The 25,714-nt window shown below is 54.5% G+C and overlaps 4 protein-coding genes across 13 annotated transcripts in view; all 4 read right to left on the reverse strand.

Annotated features, from left to right (window-relative positions):
• Positions 1-4,743, reverse strand: part of SLC43A2 (solute carrier family 43 member 2) — a 47,876-nt gene extending 43,133 nt beyond the window's left edge. The window contains exons 1-2 of one of the 2 annotated variants that reach the window (XM_080677681.1): positions 4,476-4,613; positions 4,119-4,316 (exon numbers count right to left, since the gene is read on the reverse strand). In XM_080677681.1, coding sequence (XP_080533807.1) covers positions 4,119-4,278 — 160 coding nt within the window. In that variant the 5' untranslated portion in view covers positions 4,279-4,316; positions 4,476-4,613. Of the gene's footprint in view, positions 1-4,118 lie in introns of both variants that reach the window. The other variant, XM_080677680.1, reaches the window with a different exon arrangement.
• A 2,017-nt stretch (positions 4,744-6,760) lies between these two features.
• SCARF1 (scavenger receptor class F member 1) lies at positions 6,761-19,550 on the reverse strand. 3 transcript variants are annotated; one of them, XM_080677679.1, is made up of 11 exons: positions 19,410-19,526; positions 19,024-19,085; positions 18,683-18,784; positions 17,259-17,784; positions 15,066-15,284; positions 14,528-14,656; positions 13,715-13,818; positions 13,132-13,252; positions 11,739-11,863; positions 11,511-11,620; positions 6,761-10,843 (listed from the first exon to the last, which is right to left on the reverse strand). In XM_080677679.1, exons 1-11 carry the CDS (start codon positions 19,508-19,510, stop codon positions 10,730-10,732), a joined length of 1,713 nt encoding a protein of 570 aa, XP_080533805.1. In that variant the 5' UTR covers positions 19,511-19,526; the 3' UTR covers positions 6,761-10,729. The 3 variants fall into 3 exon arrangements, with proteins under 3 accessions (XP_080533805.1, XP_080533804.1, XP_080533803.1); XM_080677678.1 differs by having other exon boundaries at positions 11,511-11,657; XM_080677677.1 differs by having other exon boundaries at positions 11,511-11,863; positions 19,410-19,550.
• A 399-nt stretch (positions 19,551-19,949) lies between these two features.
• Positions 19,950-24,791, reverse strand: RILP (Rab interacting lysosomal protein; the record flags this gene model as incomplete). 7 transcript variants are annotated; one of them, XM_080682494.1, is made up of 8 exons in its annotated part: positions 19,950-20,438; positions 20,691-20,774; positions 22,641-22,763; positions 23,136-23,281; positions 23,578-23,823; positions 23,906-24,012; positions 24,125-24,212; positions 24,291-24,787. In XM_080682494.1, the coding sequence occupies 8 exons, from the start codon at positions 24,516-24,518 to the stop codon at positions 20,309-20,311; spliced, it is 1,152 nt and encodes a 383-aa protein (XP_080538620.1). In that variant the 3' UTR covers positions 19,950-20,308. The 7 variants fall into 7 exon arrangements, with proteins under 7 accessions (XP_080538620.1, XP_080538619.1, XP_080538617.1 ...); XM_080682493.1 differs by having other exon boundaries at positions 24,125-24,218; XM_080682495.1 differs by having other exon boundaries at positions 19,954-20,438; positions 23,578-23,817; positions 24,125-24,218.
• Positions 24,792-25,274: 483 nt separating this feature from the next.
• PRPF8 (pre-mRNA processing factor 8) overlaps positions 25,275-25,714 on the reverse strand; it is a 30,590-nt gene continuing 30,150 nt past the window's right edge. Inside the window, exon 43 of the mRNA XM_080677661.1 lies at positions 25,275-25,612. Within this exon, the coding sequence (XP_080533787.1) occupies positions 25,458-25,612 (155 nt within the window). The 3' untranslated portion in view covers positions 25,275-25,457. The remainder of the gene's footprint in view (positions 25,613-25,714) is intronic.

The following is a 25,714-nucleotide window of genomic DNA, read 5'->3' on the forward strand; positions in this document are numbered from 1 at the left end:
AGAGCCCCGAGGGCCAGCTTCCTGCTGTGTTTCAGTGAAGGGTATGGCTCTCCCCCATTCCCACCCCCACCCCCACCACAGGTAGAGTGACTATAGGGACCAAGAGCACAGACCTGGGCTCTGCCTTGGTGTCCATGGCTGGGCTGCACTGTGACCTCCTCAGGCAGAGGCCATGCCTCTCACCTTCACAGCCCCACCCCACCCCACCCAGCACGTGGCAAGTCCTCAACACTTCATGAGTCTACGAGGTGAGACGGATCCTCCTCCTCTGCCTCCCTCACTTCTTGCCTTGAGAGTAAAATCCAGCCTCCCCAGCAGCTTCCCTGACCCCCTCTCAGTCCTTGGCTCTCCTCTTCTCCAGCATGCAGTCTGCCTCAGTGCTACTTGCCCCCTTCTCTCCTGGCTCAACCCTCCTCACCCTCCACACTTCTGCCTAAACATCAAAGAGGCCCTTCTACCCAAGCTGAATCAGACCTCCACTGTCACTCTTCGTCCCAGTACCCTGCTGTCCACTGGAGTACAGACCACCCCTTGAAACTATATAGGTCTGTGTGCGGTGACTTGTTTGATGCTGGCAGATTGCGGATACTGAGGGCCAGGACTGCTCTGCACTCCAGGGCAGCACTTCAACAATGTTACTGGCCTGGATGGTGTGGCTCAGTAGTTGAGCATCGACCCAGGAACCAAGAGGTTGTCACTTCGATTCCTGGTCAGGGCACATGCCCGGCTTGAGGGCTCAATCCCCAGTAGGGGTGCCTGCAGGAAGAAGCCGATCGATGATGTTCCTCTCTCATCAGTGTTTCTGTCTCTCTATCCCTCTCCCTTCCACTCTCTCTAAAAAACAATAAAAACATTTTTGTTACTTTTTTTTAATTTTCCAATAAAAACGTTTTTAAAATAATGTTTACTTAAAGTGCAGGTTAGAAGAAAGAAGAGATGAGGCCTGGCTGGTTTGGCTCAGTGGATAGAGCGTTGGCCTGCGGACTGAAGGGTCCCGGGTTTGATTCCGGTCAAGAGCATGTACCTTTTTTAAAAAAAATATATTTTTTAAATATATTAGGGATAGAGAGATAGAAATATCGATGAGAGAGAAGCATCAATCAGCTGCCTCCTGCACGCCCCCTACTGGGGATGTGCCCGCAACCAAGGTACATGCCCTTGACCGGAATCCAACCCAGGACCCTTCAGTCCCCAGGCTGACACTCTATCCACTGAGCCAAACCGGGTAGGGCAAGAGCATGTACCTTGGTTGCGGGCACATCCCCAGTAGGAGGTGTGCAGGAGGCAGCTGATCAATGTTTCTCTCGCGTCGATGTTTCTAACTCTCTATCCCTCTCCCTTCCTCTCTGTAAAAAAAAAAGTCAATAAAAATATTAAAAAAAAAAAGAAGAGATGAAACATCCACAGGTAGCACCGGCCCCTGAGCTGCCCCTGCCGAAGTGGGCCACCGAATGACGGAGAAAATGAAGAGAGGTCAGATGTGGGTGGTTACAGTGGCCGCCCAGAGGCCAAAAGGACACAGTACTGGAAAAGCCCCATTACTCCTGGGCTGGGAACCCAGTGGGTCTCCTGCCCACACCAGGGGGGCTGGACTGGTGAGACAAAGCCTAAATGCCTAGCCCAGGACCCTGTCATTAATCCAGACTATCCAGCAGGCAGGGCAAAAAGAGCTCAGCAGCAACAGGGGAAGGGGCTCTTTCTTTCTTCTCCCACCTCACCACGCTGGAACCAGTGCTGTGTCTGCGGCCAGATTCTGGCTCCAGTCCCAAGAAAGAGCTCTGAGAACCTTTCAACAGGTTCAGGCAAAGTTTCTTTAGAGGACAAACCAAAGCATCAGTCCTAAAAGCAACAAAAAGCTGACAGATTTGCATCTCAATCAGCTGTAGGCTGGTCCCCCCTTTCACAAGTCTAATTCAATAAGTGGCTTAACGGCTCCTCTGCAATGCAGCCATCCACCAAGTTTGAAAATATTAGACCTCAGCAGAAACCTTGTCCCTAAATCCTCCAGGCACTCCCAGTCAGGCACAGCGCCGGGATTCCTGCCTGGAAGGCACAGGCTGCTTGGACTCCCAGAAGCCAGGAACAGAGAGGCCAGAGAGATAAGCTGTGTAGAATCAGCAGGCCTGCCCGCTGAGGATGCTGAGTCAATGGGTTTGCCCGAGAGTCAGAGAAACCAAATTCAGAAGCAGGAGCAAAGGCATGGGATAAGAAGTTGATGTTCAACCCACATCCTGACCCTTCACCTTCACCTTCACTTTGGGTTACCAGGGGGGCCAGTCAAGCCTTAAAGGTTTAAATACTAACTCAGCACTAGGTTGGCACAAGCTCTAGGACTCCTCCCACTTGAAGGAAGTAGCCAAGGTAGAGGCAGGAATGAAGTGACCAGCCCCAATGCTGCCAACACCATAAAATAAATTAAATCAGTGGACAAACTCGGAAGAACCCTAGAATCTGACCTTCTAATATCAAGTGGGTAAAAATAAATAAATAAATTGAATATATCAGTGTTCCAGTGTGAACAAGATGATAAAAGCTTCATCTGTGGTTGATGATGCTTTTTCCTATTTTTTAAACTTTCTGTGTAGCCTGAGAGCGCCCAGGGAGGCAAGCAGGAAGGGTCATGATCTAAAAGGGAGGAGGGAGGGAAAGGAGGAGCCAAATACTCCAACCTGTTCCTTCCAGAGTCATTAATCTAACATTTCTTGGACAGAATAGAAAGCTTGTGTAAGGAACAAGGTCTGAGTGACTTTCCCATCTCCCAAGATTTCTTGCTGACATGGGGAAAGTTCTGCCAAGAACCCTTAGGCTATCAGGAAATATTTCTGAGTGGCTAAAGGCTAAAGGTTCTAAATGATACACTCTCTGCCCTGCCAATAGCCTGTGCATATCTCCCCCCCCCCCCCCCACACACACACACACACTCCCTTTCTCCTACCCTAAACCTCTCCAGCTACACTCCCTAGAGACTGGAACACTCAGGAATATCCTGGGAAGCTCAGAGAAGAAAAGCGGGGAGGACTCTACATGGAGTTACATGAACTGGTTCAAAACTTTTTCTTCCCTCAAAGTAAGAACTCTGGAAAGACAAAGCATGCTGGTGGTGTGATCAGGGGGTCAAGCTTGGGCTATCTCTGTCTAAAGGGACTCGGGTAGGGGCTGGCTGACAAAGGCACTGGGGAGAGGCATTACTTCAATTAGGTTGAACTGCTGGAGATAGCAAGAGGGCAGAGGAAAATGTTTCCTATCAAGATTGTTTAGGAAGTGGGTAGGAGAGTAGAAATTGGGAGTCACAGGAGTTCCACTGTTGGGCTGAACCTACTGACATCAACAATTAGGACCTTCAAACAGGGCTGGGAAGTATGAAGGTAGGAATGGGGGTTTGATTTCTTGTAGATTAGCAATCTCAGCCTGCATCCAGCAACACCAATGATGTGGCAAAGGGAAAGGAGAGACCTAGAGTCATTTTTATAAATACCCCCCTCTCCCCAGACCCCCCCCCCCCACCATGGATGCAGAAGACCACTGAGATGTGATGTTCACACAGCTTGTGGGAGGAAATGTCCGTTGGAAAATCATAAAGCAGCAAAAATAGACAAGAAATTGTATCTAACAAGCCCTTAAAAGACTCCATAATGATCTGACTAAAGAACACCTAAATTCTAGATCTATCTTCCACCGGATGGAGGCCAAGCCACTTCCTCTCTCTCTTGTTACACCCCAACCACTGAGTCAGGAGTTCCTTTTTCTACAGTCAGAGAGAAACGTGCTTAATGCAAGGCCAGTGATGTGCCAGGCCCCGGGAGGAGAGGTGCCCAGCAATGTTCCCAGGGGTGGAAAGAATATCCTGGACTCAGAGGTTCTGATTCTATTACGGCCCCTAGCTGTGTGGCCTTGGGCAAGTCCGAAGATCTGTCGGAGTCTCAGTTTTTTCATCCATAAAACGGGGACAATGATATGTACCCAGGAGAGCTGGATGAGGATCAAATAGGCCTTCTGCTGACTGGGAGGCGCTGCGCAGCAAGGTAGTGTTGCTGGCTAGGTCTGTTCCGCCATCTCGCCCTATCCAAAAGCTCCCACTCCAGGAACCTCCCCGACCGAGCCCGAGGCGCCCGTCTCACCTGGCTCAGTACACAGGTAGGAGTAAAAGCCCTCTGACTTGAGCATGATGAGCAGCGAGCCCCAGCCCAGGAGGACTGCCGAGAAGAGGAGGTTTTCCAACACCGCCGTGCAGGCCATCCACCAGCGGCGCCGATGGGCAGTGGCCAGGGTGGGCGCCATGACGCGGCGAGGTGGCCCGGCTCCGGCTCTGCAGCCACCTGCGCACAGATCTCGGCGTCAGCGCCCGGCACTGACCAGTCGGAGAGGCCGAGCTCAGCCGCTGCGGCAGCGCGGAGCTTGTCACCCCTCCGCGGCCCGGACTGCAGGTGCGCGCAGCTAAGGGAGCCCCCGTCTGGCCCGGGACCTGGGCCACCCACCGCGGCTGACTTGTACCGCCGCCCTTGGAGATGAGAGAACCGCTCCGGCCAGGCAGGGAGACTTCTCCCTCAGCTCACTCAGAGGTAAACTGAGGTATGCTAGCAGGAAGGGACTAATGCAAGCTCAGGGGCATGCAGTTAGTCCTGGCTCCCAGCATGATTGACATAGCTTGGGTGTCTGCGGGGGCGGCAGCCTGAGATCCAGACACCTGGGCCGTGGCGTACCTGAGGGCGGCCACTCCCTCGAACCCTGACAGGCGCCCGCCCGCCCGCAGTGAAGACCCTTCCCCAGAGCTGGTTCTTTCAACCACAAGATCAGCGCACCTAGCTCCTACGGTCCGCCCACGGCTCGCTGATTGGCCTGACGGCACAGGAACTGCCGCGCCATTGGCCGCAGTCTAGGTCGCTAGGCGCTGCGGCCACGCGAACCCCGCATGGGAGAAGCGAAGCCGGTTCAAACCGGCGGCGCGAGCCACCTGCGCGACCCCCATCCTGAGCTGTGTCCCCTGCAATTGGCCCTTTTCGATGGAAGCGGATCTCCGTCCCTCCATTTCCTTGCTCCTCCTGAATTCGTCATCTCTTCTGTCAGCTCTTCAACCATCCAATCTCTTCCCTCTCATATTTTCACACATCTTCTCCCTAACCGCCCCCTCCCCCGCCCTACTCGTAAGCCTTCTGCCCCCAGCACCCTCCCCCACGGCCCGATTCCCAGGAGCCAGCTCACCCGGCTTCTACTGACGTGTGTCGGGCCCGGCCGGCGCCTTTTCTGTCCCCTTTTATTACAGCCCTTTTATTAGGACCCCGAGACGAAAACACTGCTGCACGCTGATTGGCTGAGTGGGTTGGAAACAGGCGTTGGCCAATCAGTAGGCATCCGCCCGCCCGGCCGCAAGCAGAAGCCGGTTCCGGCCGGACTCCGAGACAAACAGGAGAACTGGGGGTGCTTTGGGGTAGCGGTGGGTCGAGCCTCTGCTCTGCCACCTTAAACTAGAGTCATAGCTGGACCGGACACCTCTGGAGACATTGCCCTAGCGCCTCTCCGGAGCCCCACCCCGAAGCCTAGCCCTGGGTGGAGTCTCGGCCTACCCGGACCCCCAGATTTCCCCAGCATCACTCCCGACGCCCTCGCGCACCCGCTCGGCTTCTGCACTCCGCTCTCCGACCCGCTTTAGAGCCCCCAACTTCCCGAACTCTGCCCTGGGCACCAGGCCTCGATGCTTTGGCTCCCTGTGGGTCGCTCCACTCCCGCCGCCTGCACTGCCGCCTCCCAGCGCAACCCATTCTGGTTCCTCCTCCCCCAGTATCCCCCCCCCCCCCCCCGCATCCAGGCAATGTTTGCCCATTCCGGATCTTCGGACCCCAGGCGCCTTTTCCTGTTCTCCTGATTCACCGACCCCGCTCCTGGGCGCCATCTGCCCGGTCCCTCGGGGACCCCCAGGTGGGAGTTTGGGGCTTGTCTGTCCCCTAGCATGGTGTCTCCCCTGTTGCCCCATCCAGACTCTGACCCACTCCCCTTGGCCCCTCAGGAACCGTGCCAAGTTGACTATCCCATACCCACTGGCTTCTCCACTTCCACCCCTTTCCCGTTTGTCTTCCTCAGGGGGCCCTCTTCAGGGCAGCGCCAAGCTGCAAGAACAAATCTGGCCTTCGGGAGAAGGTGTGGAGTCGGGAGGGCTCCAGCTCCCAGTCTGATAAGCGAGCTGGACCTGCCCAGAACTGCCAGTGCTGGGGGATGGAGCCCAGGCTCCGGAATTTCTGCTGCCCATCTCCGTGACCTTAGAGGACCCTTGGCCTTCCCGATGATTCAGCTTGGTCTCCCAGGCAGGCTCTTGGAGCTGACTTATGCCAGGGATGTGGGAGCTCCAGTAGCCTCTGTTCCACGTCGCCCGGTCCGAGAGCGCCCTCTGCCGCTGTGAAGCCGCCGCTGGCACCCTCGTTCAGACCATCCTGCCGCTGTAGGCTTGGGGGATCCTTGCTGGTTGCCTATCTTGTTATCGAGGCTGCAGAATTTTTCATCCACTTACAAGATTGCGACTGCCACTTGACAAACTTCAGTCCTTCCCTCCTAGAGCCACCTGCTTGAGGGCCGTCTCCAGGCAGCTGTTCCATACACATTTCGAAACTGTTTCAAACCTCTCTAAAATAATTAACTTTCTCCAAAACTGCTCCTCCTATTCTTTCTCAGCTAATGGACCCACTAGCCACTGAATTTAGAGACCATGATCCACCCTTTTTTTTTTAAATATATTTTATTGATTTTTTACAGAGAGGAAGGGAGAGGGATAGAGAGCTAGAAACATCGATGAGAGAGAAACATCGATCAGCTGCCTCCTGCACACCTCCCACTGGGGATGTGCCGGCAACCAAGGTACATGCCCTTGACCGGAATCGAACCCGGGACCCTTCAGTCCGCAGGCCGACGCTCTATCCACTGAGCCAAACCGGTCAGGGCATGATCCACCCTTTCAACACCTGCTGTTAGTTTCCTTCTCCACCCCACCCCAGCCCACCAATACAGCCATATTTCCTAATTTGCTTATCTGTGCTCCTAAGACTCCAGTGCTTCACCCAGCCACCAATCGCAGCCCCTGAAATCCATCTCTCCACCCCATCCCAGTGAGCTATATAAAATGTAAATCTGACCTTGGGCCCCACCGGCATGGCTCAGTGGTTGAGAGTCAACCTATGAACAAGGAGGTCACGGTTCAATTCCTAGTCAGGGTACCTGCCCAGGTTGCAGGCTCGATCCTCAGTGTGGTAGTGTGCAGGAGGCAGCAAATTAATGATTCTCTCTCATCACTGACTAGTGGCCCAGTGCACGGATTCGTGCACATTGAAAGGAAAATAATTAGAAGAAATATTTTAATATTGCTATGTGCCCTTTCTCCCTCAGTGCCTGGGAGCTGGGCAGCAGCCCCACCCCCGCCATGGCAGCTGGTCGCCATCTGCTGGGTGATCGGTGGGGCGATCAGGGCCACTAGCACCCACCTTGGCTTGGCACTACCTGCTCACCTGCTCCACCATCCCACCACTCATTTAGGGCCTGTTGGGGCCGGCAGCACCTCCACTGCTGCCAGTGCCATGTGGCCAATGCCCACCATGTTCTGCGCCACCCCTGGTGGTCAGTGCATGTCATAGTGGGCAGTCAAACTCCCAGTTGAATGACCGCCTGAGGGGACAATTCGCATATTAGGCTTTTATTATATAGGATGGTTCTCTCTCTCCCTCTCCCTTCCTCTCTGAATCAGTAAAATAGATATATATTTTTAAAAATCTGACCTTGGTAAATCTGATCTCTGTTAAAATCAGTCAGAAACTCTACCATTTGTCTTGCAGGATAAAGTTCAAGTTCTCCAATGTGACCCACACAGGCTCCTTCCTCCCACCAGTCTCTTTCTCCCCAGGGAGGCTGGTTGACCTGCCTGGTCCTAGACCAGCCGTGGGCAAACTACAGCCCGCAGGCCGGATCCGGCCCGTTCGGCTGTTCTATCCGGCCCGTGGAGCCGAAAGAGCGGAGGGTTCTCTTGCTCTCCCCTCGCTCCTTTACTTTGAATTTATATTAGTTCACACAAACACTCCATCCATGCTTTTGTTCCGGACCTCCAGTCCAGTTTGAGAACCCATTATGGCCCTCGAGTCAAAAAGTTTGCCCACCCCTGTCCTAGATGCTCCAATCATATGCTGTTCTCTCACCTCTGGACCTCAGAGTCCCTTTTTGGACAGCTCCTCCAGGAAGCCTTCCCTAACTACTCCCCACAACACTTTCCATTATCTTTACTTACTAATTTCGTTATATATCTTTAATATCTTTGAAATATATAAATCACTGAGAAAAAGATGAATACCTCAAATGAAATTGGGGAAAGAAAATAACCAGATAATCTATAGGAAAAATACAAATAAAGATTTGAAAAGAAGCTCAATCTTAGAATAATCATAGAAAATCAGATTTTAATTATACCATTTTATGGTTAAAAAGCAAAAATAAGAATATTTTTATCTGATCAAAGCTTTAACCTTTCCTGAAACTATAGTTCTCAATAAAAGTGACTCTATCTATGAAAGAAAAAAAAAAAAAAAAAAAAAGCTTTGACTTCTATTACTTTCTTTTTGTTGCCCTAAAAATAACAAAATACCATCTTGAACTTATCAGATTGGGTGTGAGAAAATAGATACCACCATAACTTGTGAGAGTATAAAGCCATACAACTTTTTTGGAGGGCAATTTGGAGTAAATACATAAATGTTTAATGTTCTGACTCCATAACACAGCAATTCCACTTTCAGGGATCTCTTCTACAAAAAAACTTGCACAAACATATATAAAAAAATGGACAAAGTTGAACACTGCATCATTTATAGTCTCAAACAATTAAAAACAATCCAAATCCCTAAATGTAGGGGATAGTTTACATAATCCGTGTTATTTCCACATGATGGGATCCCATGTAGCCATTTTTTAATAAAAAGAGGTAGCTTTATATTTACTGGTGCCAAAAGATACCCAGGATACATTAAGTAAAAGAGTAAACTGCAGAACAGTATGCTCTTTTGCTTTCATGTGCACAGAAAAACATCTGAAAGGAAGCATCTAAAGTTTGATGAGAGTCTCTGAGCACAGGGTTGGAGGGGAACTGCTGCTCTTTATTTCCTGACTAGGTCATACAACTACGTGAGGGAAGAATTCAGAACGAGACCGAAAGACATCCCGTGAAAAGTAAATCTGGCCCCTCCCTGGTCCCCCAGATTCCTCTGAGGAGACGGGAAATCTCATTTTTACTTCATACATGTCCATAATGTTAGTTCTACTTACTTTTAACAAAGAACATTACTTTTTAAAAAAAGTTCAATCGAGTGAGAAAAGTAAAAAGAATATTCACTGTAGAAAATATGCAAATTATACAAAAGTTTAAAAAGAAAATAAGCCCTGGCCAGTGTGGCTCAGTTGGAGCATCGTCCCTTACAACAAAGGTGGTGGGTACAATTCCTGGTCAGGGCACATACCCAGGTTGCAGGTACGAGCACATGGTCGGGGTGCCATGTGGGAGGCAACCCATCGATGTTTTTCTCTCTCGCTCTCTTACACAACATAATTTTTTGTGGTTGTTTAGGAACCTATCATAAAAAATATTTATTTAACCAATCTTTAATCATCAAACATTTAGGTTGTTTTCCAGATCAGAAAAATATTTTGCAAATGAAGGAAAGAATAGCCTTTTGGGGTAAGCAAAGTCCAGGACAACAGAAAAAGTCCCTGCAGCTGTCTCATTCCCCTTCCTGACCCCATCCTGTGGGGTCTCTGCCCAGGCCTTCCAGACCTTCCCTGGAACACTGCCAGGGCCCAGAGCCAACTGGCCTCTACCTCAGATGTTTCCCCATGGAAGGGCAGAGGTTCTGGTAGGTCTTTCCCGGCCCTGGGACCTTTTTCCAGCACAAAATACAATCTGATGCAGAGGCAGTTAGATGCCTACCCCCCATCCATAGCCTTCCCACTCCCCAAATTCACAGTCCTCAGGGCTCTGGTGGCCCAGAGATGGGTGCAACATTCTCATACTGGGGCTCCTGCTGCCCCTCCTCGTCAGCCAGCTTCTGGGGATCCTGTTTTGGGGGGCCACCGGGGGCCAGCTCCTGGACCCTCCCTGAGCTCTTGATGCCATCCCTCAGCCCACTGGCCACTTCCTCTGGCCCAGTTCCTGCAGGCTGCGACGCCCCAGGGGGCTCCTCATTCGGGGCTGGGCCAGAGCTCTGACTGGCAGAGCCAGAGGCCAGCCCGGATCGGCCCTTGTTCCGACTCAATGCCCGACGTGGAGGCTTGGGGATGGCACTCTTGACCTTGGGCTCTGCCTGGCCTTTCTGGAAGCTACCAAAACGGCGGAGGACAGACCGGACCGGGCCCTCAGATCCCCAGGGTGTCCCTGCCAAGGTGTATATTGTGGTTACGGAGCCTGAGCTCTCCTGGACACTGCTTTCAATGGCTTCCACGCGCTCAGCCACTGTCCGGCCACAGAGTGGGAGCCGGCGGTGGCCAGTGGCTGGATCCTTGGGGCTGGGTGCTCCAGGAGGGACCGTGTCCCTTTCTGTTTTTTCAGGGCCTGTGGACTCCTCAGCCTCCTGGCTTTCAGGACCTGGCTGGCCACCCCGGGAGAGCCGCTTGGACTTTCGGAGCGGGTTGGAGAGCTCCCCGGAGCTTTGGCGATTCTGCGGTGCAAACTTGGTGCCTTCAGCAAAGGAGACCGATGGTCGCTTGGCCCGTGCTAGGCTGGAAGTGCGTGGGATAGCGAATGGTGTGGAGGCATCCTCGGGGGGTGGGAAGGGACCATCAACCAGGCTGGCCTCTGGTGACTCTGCTTGGGCCACAGGGACCATCCCTGGCGGAGGAGACAGAAGAGTTTGGCCAAAGCTGGGCTGGCCACCCCAACCCATCCTGCGTACCCAGGTCAGCATCTTCTGGGAGGCCTCAAAAACGGGGCAAAGTAGAGGGTGAGGATGCAAAGAGGCAGGAACAGCAGGGTCATTAGACACTACTACTTCTCCATTCTATTCTCACCCCCCACCCTTCTTTGACTTAATGTCATACTCTATCTAAGCTAAAACTCTTCAATGCCACATAGTCATGTCCCTCTCCCCTCTGGGCCTGTGTACACTGCTCCCTCTTCCTAAAACACCATTCCCACCTCTCCCTAACTTTCACATGGCTAACTCGTGATTTTGCTAGACTCAACTCCTATGTCACTAACACTGAGACATCTTCCCTGACTCCAATCTCCTCTGACATGGCTGGGTTATAACCCCTCTTGCATGTCCCCCATCCAAGCACATATCACTCCATCCTATAAGGGTCTGGTTATTCCCACCAGACTAAAAGCTTGTTAAGGACGGGAATCTAGCTTGTCTCCATTATGAACCACAGTAGAAGACTGTACACTTTATAGAACATAGGGAATGATTATATCTGTAGGACAAAGGGATCAGAAGGATTCCCAGACACGCAAGCAGTATTTAAAGTAGCCCCAGTGGGCGACTGGGGGGGGCTACCTTCTTTGGGTGGCACGCAGTAGGCAGGCTCCTCATCCTCTTCTCCACAGTCGTCATCAGAAGAGAAGGAGTCGTCTGAGGCCCAGCCAGCAGAGGGCTGCTCAATGAAGCTGTGGTTGAAGGGGATCTCCGGGTCGTGGTGGGAGACTGCAGGGGGCTCCAGGTCAGGCACAGAGCCTGATGGGAAGCTTTGTCCCACTCCAGCCCCGACCCTCAGCGCCCACCTACCTGTCACCCAGGGAAGCTTGTGACTGCTGAGGGACCTGCAGGGCAGCGCGAAGCCCAGGCTGGTCAATGCCTCCCACAAGACCTGGAGCTTCATCCTGGACACAGCAGCTCCATCACTCGCTGGCCTGAGGGCATAGGAGGGTGGTCGGTGTGTGAGAACCCTCCTTGGGGCAGGATGGTAGCAGGAGAAAAGGGCCAGGCCCATCCTAGACCTGGGGTTAGAGTGAGTGAGGAAGGGTGACAGAGTGGCTATGTCCACTTTAGTGGCTCCCTCTGACCACAAAGTCCAAACTATTGAGCCCAAGGTTTGGGCCTGCCACAGAGGGCAGCATGGCTCTAAAGTCAAATAGACCTGGGGCAGCAACTCTGCTCAAACTTTACAACTCTCTGGGCCTCAGTTACATTATCTGTAAAATGGGGACAACTACAATCTATCAGAGCTTTTTTTCAGGACCCCCTACAGCACCAGGCACCAGGTAGGGTTCCCCAAAAGGCAGCTATGTGCTATCACCATCCTAGCTGAGTCCCAGCTCACCTGGCTTTCTGGAAGTGACACCACCTCCAGGAAGCCTGCTGTTGGCCCCATCCCCATGCTGGAAGTGACTGCTTCATTCCTACCATTCCTCTGACAGCCTTTGCACAAGCCCTGGTCCTCATGTGAGGGGCTTCTTCCCCACCCCAGGCTCTATGCCCCAGGGGACAGGCTACTGGGCCTGCTCGTCTGTGAATGCCCCCCCGCCCCAGCACACATAGGATGACATGCTTGAGGATTAGTATGCGAACTGTAAGAGAGCACTGGACAGAGTCCAGAGAACAGGGCCCAGGCTTTGTCTGTGCTAGTGACCAACTGAGTCACCTTATCGGTGTCCTCTGTGCTGTGCTACTCCTCCTGCCCCCACATTCCCTGCTCTAAACCTCCATGATGCGGTGAGTCTCCAAGGAGCAGAGAAACGGGAAGAGATTTTGTAAGGGAACAAAGCTCATTAGAAGCAGCGGTCTCCAGTGGGCCGCAACCCCAAACCCTTCCTCTTCTTCTCTGGGAAAGCCCCATTCTCCGCTAAACCACTGCCCAGACTTTTATGTCACTCTCCTTTCGGAGGGGGGGGGGGGAGGGGGAGGCCTGGTCTCTTCCGTTCCCAGCCCAAAGCTGCCCTGCTGCTTTCCCTGTCACCCTTGTCCTCTGGCCCCTGTTAGTATACCCTCAGCCTCCTGCTGTGGGTTTGAGTTCACCAGCCTGGTGCCCTTGCACATGTGACTCTCACTGAAGGCTTCTGATGAAGGCAAGTGGCTGACCTGATGTCTCCAGGCCACTACCAATGACCCCATCAATTCTGACCTAAGGGTGTGACAAGGTCAGCCCTTCCCCACCCCTAAAAGGAAAGCCAGTGTTCACCTGTCCTTGGGGTCCAACCGGGCAGCCCAACAGCAGCAGGCACAGCAGGCAATGCCCAGGAGGAGCAGCAGCAGAGGCACAAGGATGCCTGCGATGAGGGTGGCATCCTGACTGTGAGACCCTGGGGGCGGGGGGAGGTGAGCAGTAGTCAAATATTCAGGGCCTTCTCATCTCCCATACATGTCTCACCTCTAGCTGAGTTGCCTCCTCCCCAGAGTCTTCCACCTGTGGGTGTCTCTTCTGAGAGACATAGAGTCTGCTCAGCCTGGGGGCCACCTGCTGGCCTGTCCCCTTCTGATGTTCCACGGTCTGTTCCACAAGCCTTGGCCCTAGTTTTCATGCCTGATGCACATCCCAGCGTCCAGCCCTACCTGCTCATTTCCTGGGTGCTAGCCTGGTTTCTCAGGGAACAGGGACTCTGTCACATCTTAAGGGGACCCTAGAGCATCCATACAGATTTCAGGCATAAGGAATGTCTCTGATGTAGATTCAGACTCCCTGGCAAATGATGCGCTTCTGGAGCCCATGGAAAGGGCCAATCTTTCCTGGGTGACTGTACCCTGCACCATCCTTTCCACCTTACCCAGCTGGCAGGCCCCAGAGACAGGGTGGCAGGGGCCCTCTGGGCATTCACAGGGAGCAGAGCAGTTGTTTCCATGGAAGCCAGATGGGCATGAAACGTTGCAGCTGTGGGTGACAAGGAGCGACAGGCTGAATGCTGGGTGAGAAGCGGTGGAGGTGGGCAAGGGATAGAGGAAGGTAGGTTTCTGGGCACTGTTCCCCACCCCTGCCATCAGACTTCCCTGCCCCTGACAGCATTTGAGAGAATCCCTCAGCCCCTAAGCCCATCTTCCATGGAAACTATCCCCAAGCTGTCCTTTGCCCCCAGCCCTCGGGCAGAGTCCACTTCTCATGAGCCTCATCCCTTACCCACCCAGCACTAATATGAACTAAGCAAGATGCCAATGGTATCAGACATCCTCAGGGTCTGGAAGCCAGCCAGGTCCAGCCCTCTGGACCGTGGTTCTCTCCTCTATAAAATGAGGTCTTTTCCATGTGATTCCAGATTCTGTCCCAGAGGTGTTAGATCTGACACTGGAGACATTGATGTGGATTAGGTTTTACTACCTGAAGACCTTAGGGAAACAACAGTGGGGTTTGGAGCCCTACCCCTCAATAGCTTCCCCATCTCGGTAGGCAGCCAGGCCTTTTCAATAAGCATTACTCTGAGCCCCTTTGGAAGATGCAGAGCCCACAACAGGAAGAATGACTTCTCAGTTCTGAGGGTGCTGGGTGGGATATGGAAGGTGGAGAAGCCCAAAAGGGAAGTTAAGGAAACAGCTTGCACTGAAGCCTGACCTAGGCCCCGCCTCTCTGCCAAGGCCCCAGTCCTCACCTGGGTCCCCAGTAGCCAGCGTTGCAGACACATTCCCCAGTCACAGCATCACAAGCCCCCTGAACACAGGTGGGGCAGGTTGAGCCACAGCCCTCCCCAAAGGTGCCATTTGGGCAGGGGTCTTCACACCTGAGGTGAGGCAAGACTTGAAATGGGGGACAGGGCAGGCCCGGCCCCCAAAGGGGGCTCTACCCATCGTCCCCCATGCTTCTAGACTCAGGGACCCAACTGTGGGTCCTCAGCAGTGAAGCTCAGGTACAAACAGGGCCTTGAAGCTGGGCCAAACCCAACAGGTGACCGACCAGAGATCCCTGGAGGGAGAAGAGGGCAGGAAGCCTGAGTGGCAGGGAGTTGGAAGACAACCCTGCCCAGGCCTCATCAGCATCCATCTCCATCCCGTCAGGCTTTGCCGGGTGGCAGGCCCCAGGGGACTGTGTGAATGTGTGTTTGGGGAGGGGACGCCTATCCCAGAGGGAGCCAGCTGGGGTGAGGATTCTGAAGGAAGGTCTCCCCCACCCTGAGCAGGCTAGCCCCTTACCTGGGCCCCAGCCAGCCAGGGTCACAGCTCTGACAGTGCCCAGTGTCTGGCTGACAGGCCTCCCCATGCCAGCAGTGGGGGCACTGCTGTCCACAGCTCTCACCGAAGGTACCAGGTGGGCAGGGCTGGAGGCACTGGGTCCCGTTCCAGCCTGGCTCACAGGACTTACAGCTGCCTGTGTCTGCAGAGCACGGCTCGTTCTGCTCGCAGTGGCCACAGCTGGTGGGAAGAGAAGTTCATGGGAAGCTCCTGGCACAAATGGAAGGAGTGCCCACCCAGGTCTCCAGGGGCATCCAGGTCCCAGCTAACGTACTCAGGCAGGTTTGAGCCTCAGCTTCCCCATGTTGTTCCACAAAGAGGTTGGATAAATTATTTCTATAAACTCTAGTAGGATTCCAGCCCTCTCCACCTAACCCCCAACTCTGGTACTCATCCTTCCCTGGGTCCCAGGGTCACCAGTCAGAGCAGCCAAGTTATTACCCCAACCTTTGCCTCCCTTCTGCCCAGCGTCTCCCCACCTTTCCAACCACACCTCAGGGATGGACCTCAGTAGTTTATCTCCTATCCCGTAACATGAAAATGAATAAAAATAAAAGCATTTTAGCCTGGCCAGTGCAGCTCAGTAGTTGAGCATCAACCCATGAACCAGGAGGTCAGGGTTTGATTCCTGATCAGGGCACATGCCCAGGTTGTGGGCTCGATCCCCAATGTGGGGCGTGCAGGAGGCAGCTGATCAATGATTCTCTCTCATCATTTGATGTTTCTATCTGTGTCTCCCTTTTCCTTCCTCTCTGAAATCAAAAATATATTTTTTAAAAATTGGTTACCTCCCAACACACTGCAACTGAGGCTGCAACCGAGGTATGGTGCCCTTGACCAGAATCAAACCCATGACCCTTCAGTCCGAGGGCTGATGCTCTATCCACTGAGCAACCCAGCTACGGCAGGTTTATATTATCTTAATTTTTCATTGATCCATAATAGTTACTTGAAGTTTCTCCCTCAGATACTTCATTATCTGGGATCATATACTTTGGTTAGACTCATTAGTGAGGGGAGAGGGAGTTCATAAAATTAATTTAGCAGATCCCAACCAGCAGCAAAAAAAAAAAAAAAAAAAGAATAAAAAACATTACAGTATGTACAGTATATACATATTATATATTCACATATTGTATATTATGTTATATATGTAGTAAAGATAAATGTGTTGTCTGGTTAAGCTTTTACTTAATCAGGGTGTGTGTGTTAGATGGGATGTAAAACGTGTTATTGTGGGTGGAGTTGGTCAAAGTTTAAAAGTTATTGAGTCTCAAAGGGACCATGCAATCATTTTGTCACGTGATTCATTCTTTATCTGTTTCTAAGTATGGCTTGTTATACTAGTATTGTTGTTAACAGTAACCGGATGAAAGGGGTGTGGGAGGCTGGACTTTGGGTCATTGAGGATCTTTTTTTTTTTTTTTTTTAATATATTTTATTGATTTTTTACAGAGAGGAAGGGAGAGAGATAGAGAGTTAGAAACATCGATGAGAGAGAAACATCGATCAGCTGCCTCCTGCACACCTCCTACTGGGGATGTGCCCACAACCAAGGTACGTGCCCTTGACGGGAATCGAACCTGGAACCTTTCAGTCCACAGGCTGACGCTCTATCCACTGAGCCAAACCGGTTTCGGCATTGAGGATCTTTTATGCCCCCTTTCATCCCATCCTTGTAGACTTAAAAAAAAAAAAAAAATACATCTTGCCCTGGCTGGTTTGGCTCAGCGGATAGAGTGTCAGCCTGCACTGAAGGGTCCCAGGTTTGATTCTGTCAAGGGCACATGCCCAGGTTGCGGCTCAATACCCAGTAGGGGGCGTGCAGGAGGCAGCCGATCGATGATTCTCTCTCATCATTGATTAATGTTCCTATCTCTCTCTCAGAGAGAGTCATCCCTCAGCTGCCTCCTGCACGCCCCACGCTGGGGATGGAGCGGCAACCCGGGTGTGTGAACCGTGGCCTCCTGGTTCATGGGTCGAAGCCACGCCCCCAGGCCCATCCTAGATTTTTATGGAAAGCACCGCAACTTTCTCCCTGAGCCCTCGCCTTCTGTCCTTCACACTCCCTCCACCTCTTTCTCCCTTTACCTTCCCAACCTCTCTCCCACTGCGCGCAGGTGCCCCTCGCCCGCTCCCACCCGCCTCGCTCACCTGTGGCTGCACTGCGCCCCGTAGAGGCCCGCGGGGCAGGGTAGCTCGCAGCGCACGCCGTGGAAGCCGGGCGGGCAGGCGCACTGGCCCGAGTCCGCGCTGCAGCGGCCGCGCACGCACTCGCACCGCTGCCGGCACTCGGGGCCCCACCAGCCCGGCCAGCAGGCACAGCGACCAGACTCCTTGGCGCACGGCGAGCCGTGGCAATTGCAGCGGAAGCTGCAGCGGCGGCCCCACCAGCCCACCTCGCATAGGCAGTTGCCCGTGGCCTGGTCACAGCGGGCTGCCACTGGGTTGCACTGGCACCGGTGGTGGCACTTGGTCGACCACCAACCCGCCTCACAGTGGCACGCACCGGTCTTCTGGTCGCAACGCCCGTGAGGGCTGCAAGTGCACTCGAACTCGCAGCGGCTACCCCAGCGGTTGGCTTGGCAGCGGCACACACCAGTGTCAGGCTCGCACTGCCCATGGGGGTGGCAGGCACAGCTCTCACGGCAGTCGGGGCCCCAGTACTGGCCCGGGCAGCCTTGGGGCAGGAAAGGAGGGGTGGGGAGAGACGGAAGGGGGTCAGCGGGCTCAGGCCTAGGACAAATGCAGGCTTGGGACCCCCTCCCAGAACAAAGGGAGCTGGGCCCATCCTCCAAGAGCCAGGAACAGACCCTTGGAATATGTGGCATCATATCCTCCTGGGGCAAAGCTCACTTCCTGCCCCAGACTGAACTACAAAACTCCTTAGCAGTCCCAGCCTCCCATGTCACATTCCAGAACACACTAAAAGATCCTGAGAGGGAAAGGGGCTGTGCCCAGAGCACACAGAAGTGTGTGTTTGGGTGGGGGAGAGGGGGAGGTGGGGGGCTTCATCCATGCCCCTCCTCCCTCTCACTGGGGTCCTCCACTGGGCTGACAGCTGGGCCTCGCAGACCTGGGTGCTGCCATCAAGGTCGCAGGAGAAGCCCATTTCCTACCCGTGTCTCCTCTCCACCCTGATTCCTGATTCCTGATTCCTGATTCCTGATGGCTGCCCCTGGCTGTCCTTTTCCCATGCCCTTCTTTTCTGCCAGAGAGGACAGACAACCTGGCCAGGGCCCTCCTTCCACCCTCCATGCCTGTTCAGGTATACGTGGGGGAGACTGAGAATGCATCCATTTTGCAATTAACAGGAACCACCAGTATCCTTTCTGAGTTGAAAGGTGAAGGACCCAGAACTGAAATTGTGAGTAGGGCTCTGTGGATATGGGCAAAACCCAGATGACTCAGGGCATCTCCCAGGAGTGTCACTTCCTGTCCCTGGGCCTCAATTTCCTCAGTGAAGACTGGAGAGGTTCTGGCCTGCTGTTCTAAGATGTCTGTCCTCCCTGCTTTGCCTCCCTGATCTCCTAGTTCTGCCCAGCAATGTCATCCCCCAGGTGTGACTTGGGACTCACGGGAGTTGCACTGGGCCCCGAAGAATCCAGGTTTGCATCGACAGAGGCCTGGCTTCACACACACTTCATTTTCCCGGCAGGCATCGGGCCCCTCACAGATGGCTGAAAAACACCCACCTAGGTCAGAAGGACTGGGGCTTGACCAGGGGACACTCAGCCCCCTCACTGGCTCCCAGTTCCCTGCCCCTCAAGAGCTGTTCCCTCAGGGTTGGGTGTGTACGTCATAGGATGGACCCTAGCTCCAGGGCTCAGGACGGGAAATCAGCCCCCCAGAAGGGTAGGAAGGTCACTGAGCTGTGTCCTCCCTTCTCTTGGGGTGGGGGTTGGTCTTGGCTACTCACCAATGGTGCATTCTTGATCCTTCTGCCTCCAGCCTGGGCAGCACTGGAGCTCAGCAGAGGGGCTGTGGGGCAGAGAGGGGTCAGCCGGAGGGGGGTTAGGAAGGGTGGTATCCTGGTTTCAAAGGTGGATCACTGCCTCTGGCTGAGATGTGAGAGGCTGCCTCAGCCCCATCAGGCAGGCCTGGCCAAGAGTCACAGCCCACTATCCCCAACCCCTTCCCTCTCCTTCTCTGGCCTTTCCACCATCTGTCCTGACTACCCACCACCCTCCAGGCTGTCCCCAAGCCTCCCTCCCTTCAGCCCCATGATCTCTTCCCTCATTACCCGCCCCATGCCTCAGCACCAGTTCAGCTACCGGCTCCCCATCAGACTCCCACAAGAGTTACCTGTTGTCTATGCAGACATGCTGCCCATTAGGGTCCAGCTCAGACCCCTGGGTCCTCTGAGTCCACAGCAGTAGCAGTGGGAGCAGCAGCCTCAGGCCCATGGCGGCCAGTGCAGTGAGAGGGTTTGAGCTAGCCTGGCCCCCACAGCTCCCAACCCCCTCCCTGTTTCCTCCCAAGGCTTTTCCTGAGGAAACCAGGCCCAGGGGGCGGTGGTGGGCGGGCTGCCATGAGGCACCTCCCTGAGGGTGGGCAGGCACAATCACTAGTGCTGAGTGGGGCCTGCAGGGGCTGGTTTCAGTCTGGAGGGGGCAGGAAGATGAAACTGGAAGTCCTAGGGTATTGGGAACAGGCGTGGGGGTGGGGTGAGGGGGGAGCCATAGTTTTCCATTAGGTCATACTTCCCAGTGATGCCCAAGCTGGAAGAAGCCTCCCCACCCAGTGACGACCAAGGAAACCCTGTGAGACAACCTTAGCCTGCCTTCACCCCTGGCCGAGCAGGGCGGGAAGTGGGGGCCGACCACTGACAGACAGACACGGAACAGTTTGTGGATATCATGGGCAGTTCCTTTATTACATTAGCTTAGGCCATCTGTGCAAATCTCTGGGAGGTAGGTAGTCAGCTCTCCATTTCATGGATGGGGAAACTGAGACTCAGAGAGGAAGCACTTTTATCGGACCCCAGAGGCTTAGCTCAGAGATATAGGGAAGGAAGGTAGGCTGAACTCCCAGTCATGCCCTGGCTCAGGCCAAGATTGGGAAAGAGTCTGGGAGGGCTGGGCAGGAGCGAGTCCTGTTCTCATTTGAGGTCACATCCACCCACAGTCAGACTCCAAGGTCAGGTGCCTGGGGCACCTGAGACCCCCAGACAAAGATGTTCATTGAGAGTAAAGCAGGGCCGGTCAGGGGCTGCCCATAGGCTCCAAGTGGGATTGCTGTGGGGCCTCCTCTTCTGCCCCTCGCTCGCTGGGAGCTGTGCTGCTGGTCTTGGCTTCAAGGGCCTCTGCTTCACCCCGATAACACAGGCCAAAGCTGGGGGGAGAACCCAGAGGTACTTTGAGCCTGAATGCCAGAGAGATCAGGATATGGGCTGAGGATGGGGATGGTGAGAAAAGGGGATATAATAAGAAGAAAGGGCAGCATGAGGTGAAAGGGCCAGGGTCAGAGAAGCAGGAAGGGAGGGGCACGCTTAGGACTTAGGACAGCAGGGTGGGCATCAGGGGAGTAGGAAAGGGGATGCTGAAAAGAACCAAGGGGGGGCCTCTTCCTCTCCCCCCAACATACAAACTCTGTATTCTGGACTCAGGGGGTGGGGGGTGGTCTTCCTTATCGCTGGAGAGCATGAGCCATGAGCCATCCTCATCGTCACTGAGGCAGAGGAGAGAGGAAAGAGGTGAGGGTCATTTATCAAGGCCAGGAGGGACAATGGGAATGCAGCTATGGTTAGCCTTCTGTGTGGCCCCTAGGGGCAAGCAGGGGAAAACAAAGTGACAACAGGGTCCCCAAAGCTGGAGGAGACACTGGGGAGATGAAGGACATCTTGAGACTTTTATTTTATAGGCTGATGGACAGCAGACCTCTGACAAGGCTGCAGCTATAGTCTTTATTTATTTATTTTACTTACTAGATTACCGATCTATATATATAAAAGCCTGATATGCAAAGTGTCCCCTTGGGAGTTCAACCGACCGGGAGTTTGATTGCTTGCTATGACGTGCATTGACCAGCAGGGGGTGGTGTGGAATGAAGGGAGGCCCCGGCTGGCATCTGGCAGTCACTAGGGACCCTACCTGTGCACAAATTTCATGCACTGGGCTTCTAGTTTATTATAAAAGGTTATAACTCAGTAATAGCCAGATGGAAGAAGCATCCTTCCACCCTGCTGTCCTGAGCTCTAAACGCGCCCTAAGTTCTAAGGGGCAAGGTATGGGGAAAGGGCACAAGGCTTCCATGCCCTATGCAGGCCCACCATGAGTCCTGCATCTCCATGTGTCCACTAGCCCAGAAGCTCTTTGAACCCATGAAGGTCTCTACAGCTACAATCTCACTCCTCTGAGAACCAGCAGATACAGCCAGGACAGGGAACTGAAGAATGAATGTGGAGAAACAGCATTAGCAGGATTCTTCAGCAGGATGCGCAGCAAGCATGGCAAGTGGGAGCAGTGCGATCCAGAGAGAAAGGTGGCAGGCTCAGGAATGCAGGCTCAGGGGGTGACCAGACCAGATCAGCAGGCCCAAGGGGTGACCAAAGCAGAATGGCATGTTCAGCAGGGCAGGACAGATAGTAGACTCAAGGGGTGACCAGGCCAGATCAGCAAGCCCAAGGGATGACCAAAGCAGAATGGCATGTTCAGCAGGGCAGGCCAGATAGTAGGCTCAGGCCAGAGTAGCAGACTCTGCAGGGCAGGCTGGTACAGCAAGCTAAACAGGTTGACCAGAATAGGTCAGCAGACTTAGGAGGTAGCTGGGCAGGCTCAGGGGTGACCAAGACCAGACTAGATCAGATTAGCAGGCCCAAGGGGTGACCAAGGCAGAATGGCAGGCTCAGCAGGGCAGGCCAGCTAGTAGGCTCAAGGAGTAATCAGGCCAGAGTGGCAAGCTCAGCAGGGCAGGCTGGACAGCAGGCTCAGGGGGTGACCAGGCCAGGTTAGCAGGTTCAAGAGTGACTAGACTAGCCTGGCCGGATGTGGCTCAGTAGTTGAGTGTCGACCTATAAACCAGGAGGTCATGGTCAGGGAACATGCCTGGGTTGTGGGCTCATTCCCCAGTGAGGGGCATGCAGGAGGCAGCTGATCAGTGATTCTTTCTCATCACTGATGTTTCTATCTCTCTCTCCCTCTCAATTCCTCTCTGAAATCAATAAAAATATATTATAAAAAAAAAGAGTGACTGCAGGAGGCAGCTGATCGACGTTTCTCTCTCATCGATGTTTCTAACTCTCTATCCCTCTCCCTTCCTCTCTGTAAAAAATCAATAAAATATATTTTTTTTAAAAAGTGACTAGACTAGAGTGTTAGGTTCAAGGGGTGATAAGGCTGGGATGATAAGTTCAGTCTAAGACAAAAGACTCAAAAGATGACCAGGCTGGGTCAGCAAGCTAAATAGGGTGACCAAATAGGTCAACAGACTTAGGAGGTGGCTAGGCTGGGTTAGAGCATGACCAGGCTGGGTCATCAGGCTCAACAGAACAAGGGAGGGAAGGCTGGCTCAGTGAGAATGAAGGCAGGGACTTACCTGCTCTCTGCTTCCTCTGGGGTCCCTAACATCTTCGCCTTGATCTTCTTCCGCTGCTTCCTGACAGCCACCTTCATGGCTTCCAGGAGAAGCCCAGGTACCCTGTGGTCTGTGAGCAGCTCCCTACAGAGGAGGAGAAAGGGCAGGGAAAAGTGATGGGGATACCAAAAGTAAGTATCACACCGAAGTACCCTTTTTTGAAACACTTTGCCTAATACCCCTCAAACTTTAGCTTAGGTGTCACACTGCCTAGGAATACTTCTCTGTCTACTGCTGTGGCTGCTGTGACCCTTTGCACTCCTCTTCCCTCATTTGGTTGAAGTTCCAGGAAGGCAGGGGCTGTGTGATTCATGTCCTCCCAGTGCCCAGCACAGTGCCTGGCATATGTCACTGTTTATATACCAATGAGCCAAAGAATGAGGCAGGTGACCTGAGGCCCAGGAACAGGTGTGACTGGAGCCCCTCAGCTGCCCAGCTCCTGCCCAGCGCCCTCACCGCTGGAAGTAGGCCAGCTCCTCCTTCAGCAGGAACACGTTGGTTTTGAGCTCATTCCGCTCCTTAAGGATCTGCTCAAGCTCCTCTCGACTGAAGCCGCACTGTCCTACGTTGGAGGGACACTGTGCCTGCTGCGGGGCATGCGCCTGCGCAAGGGAGGCTTGGTCAGAGGGGTGCCTTGGTTGGCGCCTCTCTGCCCCTGGGTCATCACGGTAATTCTAGAGGGAATGCCTGGCAGGGAGACTGGGGAGGCAAGGGGGCACCACCACAACAGATGACAGACCAGTGCTCTAGATGAGGGTGGGACAGAGGCCGGCTGGGGGGACATACTTGTGTGCCACCTTCCAACTTCCCATTGGACCTGCTACGCAGCACAGCACACTTCTCAAGTGCCCACCCTTGTGAGGATTGGGAAAGGTCCCTGACTTCAGCGGGCACTCACGGGATCCTCAGAGGTCTCTGGGCCTCCTGGTCCTGCGGTCGCCAGCTCGGGCTCCTGCCTCTGTGCGCACCCAGGACCCCTGACCAGGTTCTGTGCCTGATCCTGAGCCACCTCCACGATCCCTTCACGCCGCAGCTCCCGCTCGCTCTCGCGGTCCCGTGCGGCTCGCAGCTGGGTTTGCACCGCGGCCAGCTTGTGCCGCAACTCTGCATTCACCAGCAGGAGGCGCTGCAGCTGCTCCTGCAACTGGGGGCGGAGCATGCGGTAAGGCCGGTGGGCAGGGCGCCGAAGGAGCCCCGCCCCGCCCCGCAGCCTCTCCCGCCCTCACCGCCTCGGTCTCCTGGCTGCGCTGCTGCAGGTCCCGGTTGTGCGCCCGGAGTTCGTCCCGCTGTCGGTCGGTCACTTCCTTGAGCTGCCGCAGCAGAGCGCGCTCCTCTGAGGAAGGGTAGTGCTTAGCGGCGGCCGGGAGGTGGTCTCTGAGCGGCCCGCCCTGGCCCTGGCCCTGGCCCTGGCCCTGGCCCTGGCCCTGGCCCTGGCCCGCACTCACCCTGCGGACCGCAGCGCAGCTCTCTGCGGAGGTGCTCGTTCTCCTCCCGCAGCCGCCGCAGCTCCAGTTCGGCCTGCTGCGCCGACACCTGCAGCTGGGAGTCCCGGCTCTCAGGGTTAGGCCCCCGGTGACCCCGAGGGTGGCAGAGGGAGGGGCAGTGACTCACCGAGTCGGGGGCGGGCCCCACGGCAGCCTTTTCCAGGAGCTCCAGCGCCCGCACCACCAGCGGAACGAGTCCCGCAGCCGCCTCAGGCCCGAAGCGGCGCGCCAGCTCCTGCAGCTCGGTGCCCAGGGCCCCCGCTAGATGGTACACGAGCTCTGCGGCCGTCTCAGCCCCCGTGGCCACTCGAGGACTCCAGCCATGCTCCCCAGGCGCCGCCCTCCTGGGCTCCATGTCCCCCGAAGGCCAAGGGCTGCGACAGTCACCGCCCCCAACCCTAACTGGGGCAGGAAAAAGGCAACCAGTTCCCGCCCAGGAAGCAGTTTAGGGCAGGAGAGGGTGGGGTAGAAGCGACTGGGGAGGAGCGATTAAAGAAAACAGCGATTAAAGAAGGAGACCGTGCCCTGGCCCCCTGTGCCCTGTCCTGTTCAAGTCCCCAAGGTCACAGCAAGCAGGACAGCCAGCCTCCAGCCAGGCGTCCAAGAGCTGAGGCTCAGGGCTGTAAGTGGTCACTTTGTCAAGCCCTCCCCAGTGCCCAAGCCAGGCTCCACCCCTGTGCCTGGAGTCACGGGGCCCCACTGGGCTGCCAACCACACAGGGCAAGAGGTGAGGAGTCGCAGGGCTGTCACTGGCCTCAGCCAGAGAGCCAACTGTCCAGGAATGTGCCTGTGCCCTGACCAGGAGTAACATAAAGCTTAAGGGGCCAGGCAGGCACCACAGTTGCAGAGAACAAGTCACAAGCTCCCAGGCTCATGAAATGGCAACTGCTCCAAGGGATGATTTGCAAGTATTTTGGAGCAAGATTGGTAAATATGGTCAAGGTGGCAGGAGTGTGAAAGCCCAACCCCCATATCTCAGTTCCCAGCGTCTACTGGATATTTAGCCCCACAACCCCTGAGGAGGGGTCCTCCTTTCCCCTCAAGGCAGAGTCCAGCCACCTGCCAATCCTACACTCAGAATTCGAGCTCAGAGGGGGAAAAACTCAAAAACTCCAATTTATACAAAATTTATTATACTCTGTTCAGGATTACAGGTCACCAGGAGTCAACAACACAACAACAAGCACAAAATAGAGGAAAAAGGGGGCAAGCTGATGAATGTCACCAGCTAGTCTGCGGGGGGGCGGGGGGGGGGGTGAGGGGGGGTTGGGTAAAGCAGGAGGTGAGGACACAACTAGGCATACAGGTCCTCTCGATCCGCAGAGTAGACCTCCCCCTCCTGCAGGAGAGCGAAGTTGAGGAAGTGGGAAGGCCTGTGCACCTCGTGGTAGAACTCTTTGGGGTTTGCCAGCTGCAGCTCATACTTCATGTTGGGATCATGCCGTACACCTTGGAGTAGATAAAAACGTCCAATATTAACAAGGTCCACCTATCTCACCCAGCTGGGGCCCCTGGGCCATCTCCAAACCAGAGCCAGGCCCCCAAGTGCTA

Source organism: Plecotus auritus (assembly GCF_963455305.1).
Source record: "Plecotus auritus genome assembly, chromosome: 7".
Classification (NCBI taxonomy): Eukaryota; Metazoa; Chordata; class Mammalia; order Chiroptera; family Vespertilionidae; genus Plecotus; species Plecotus auritus.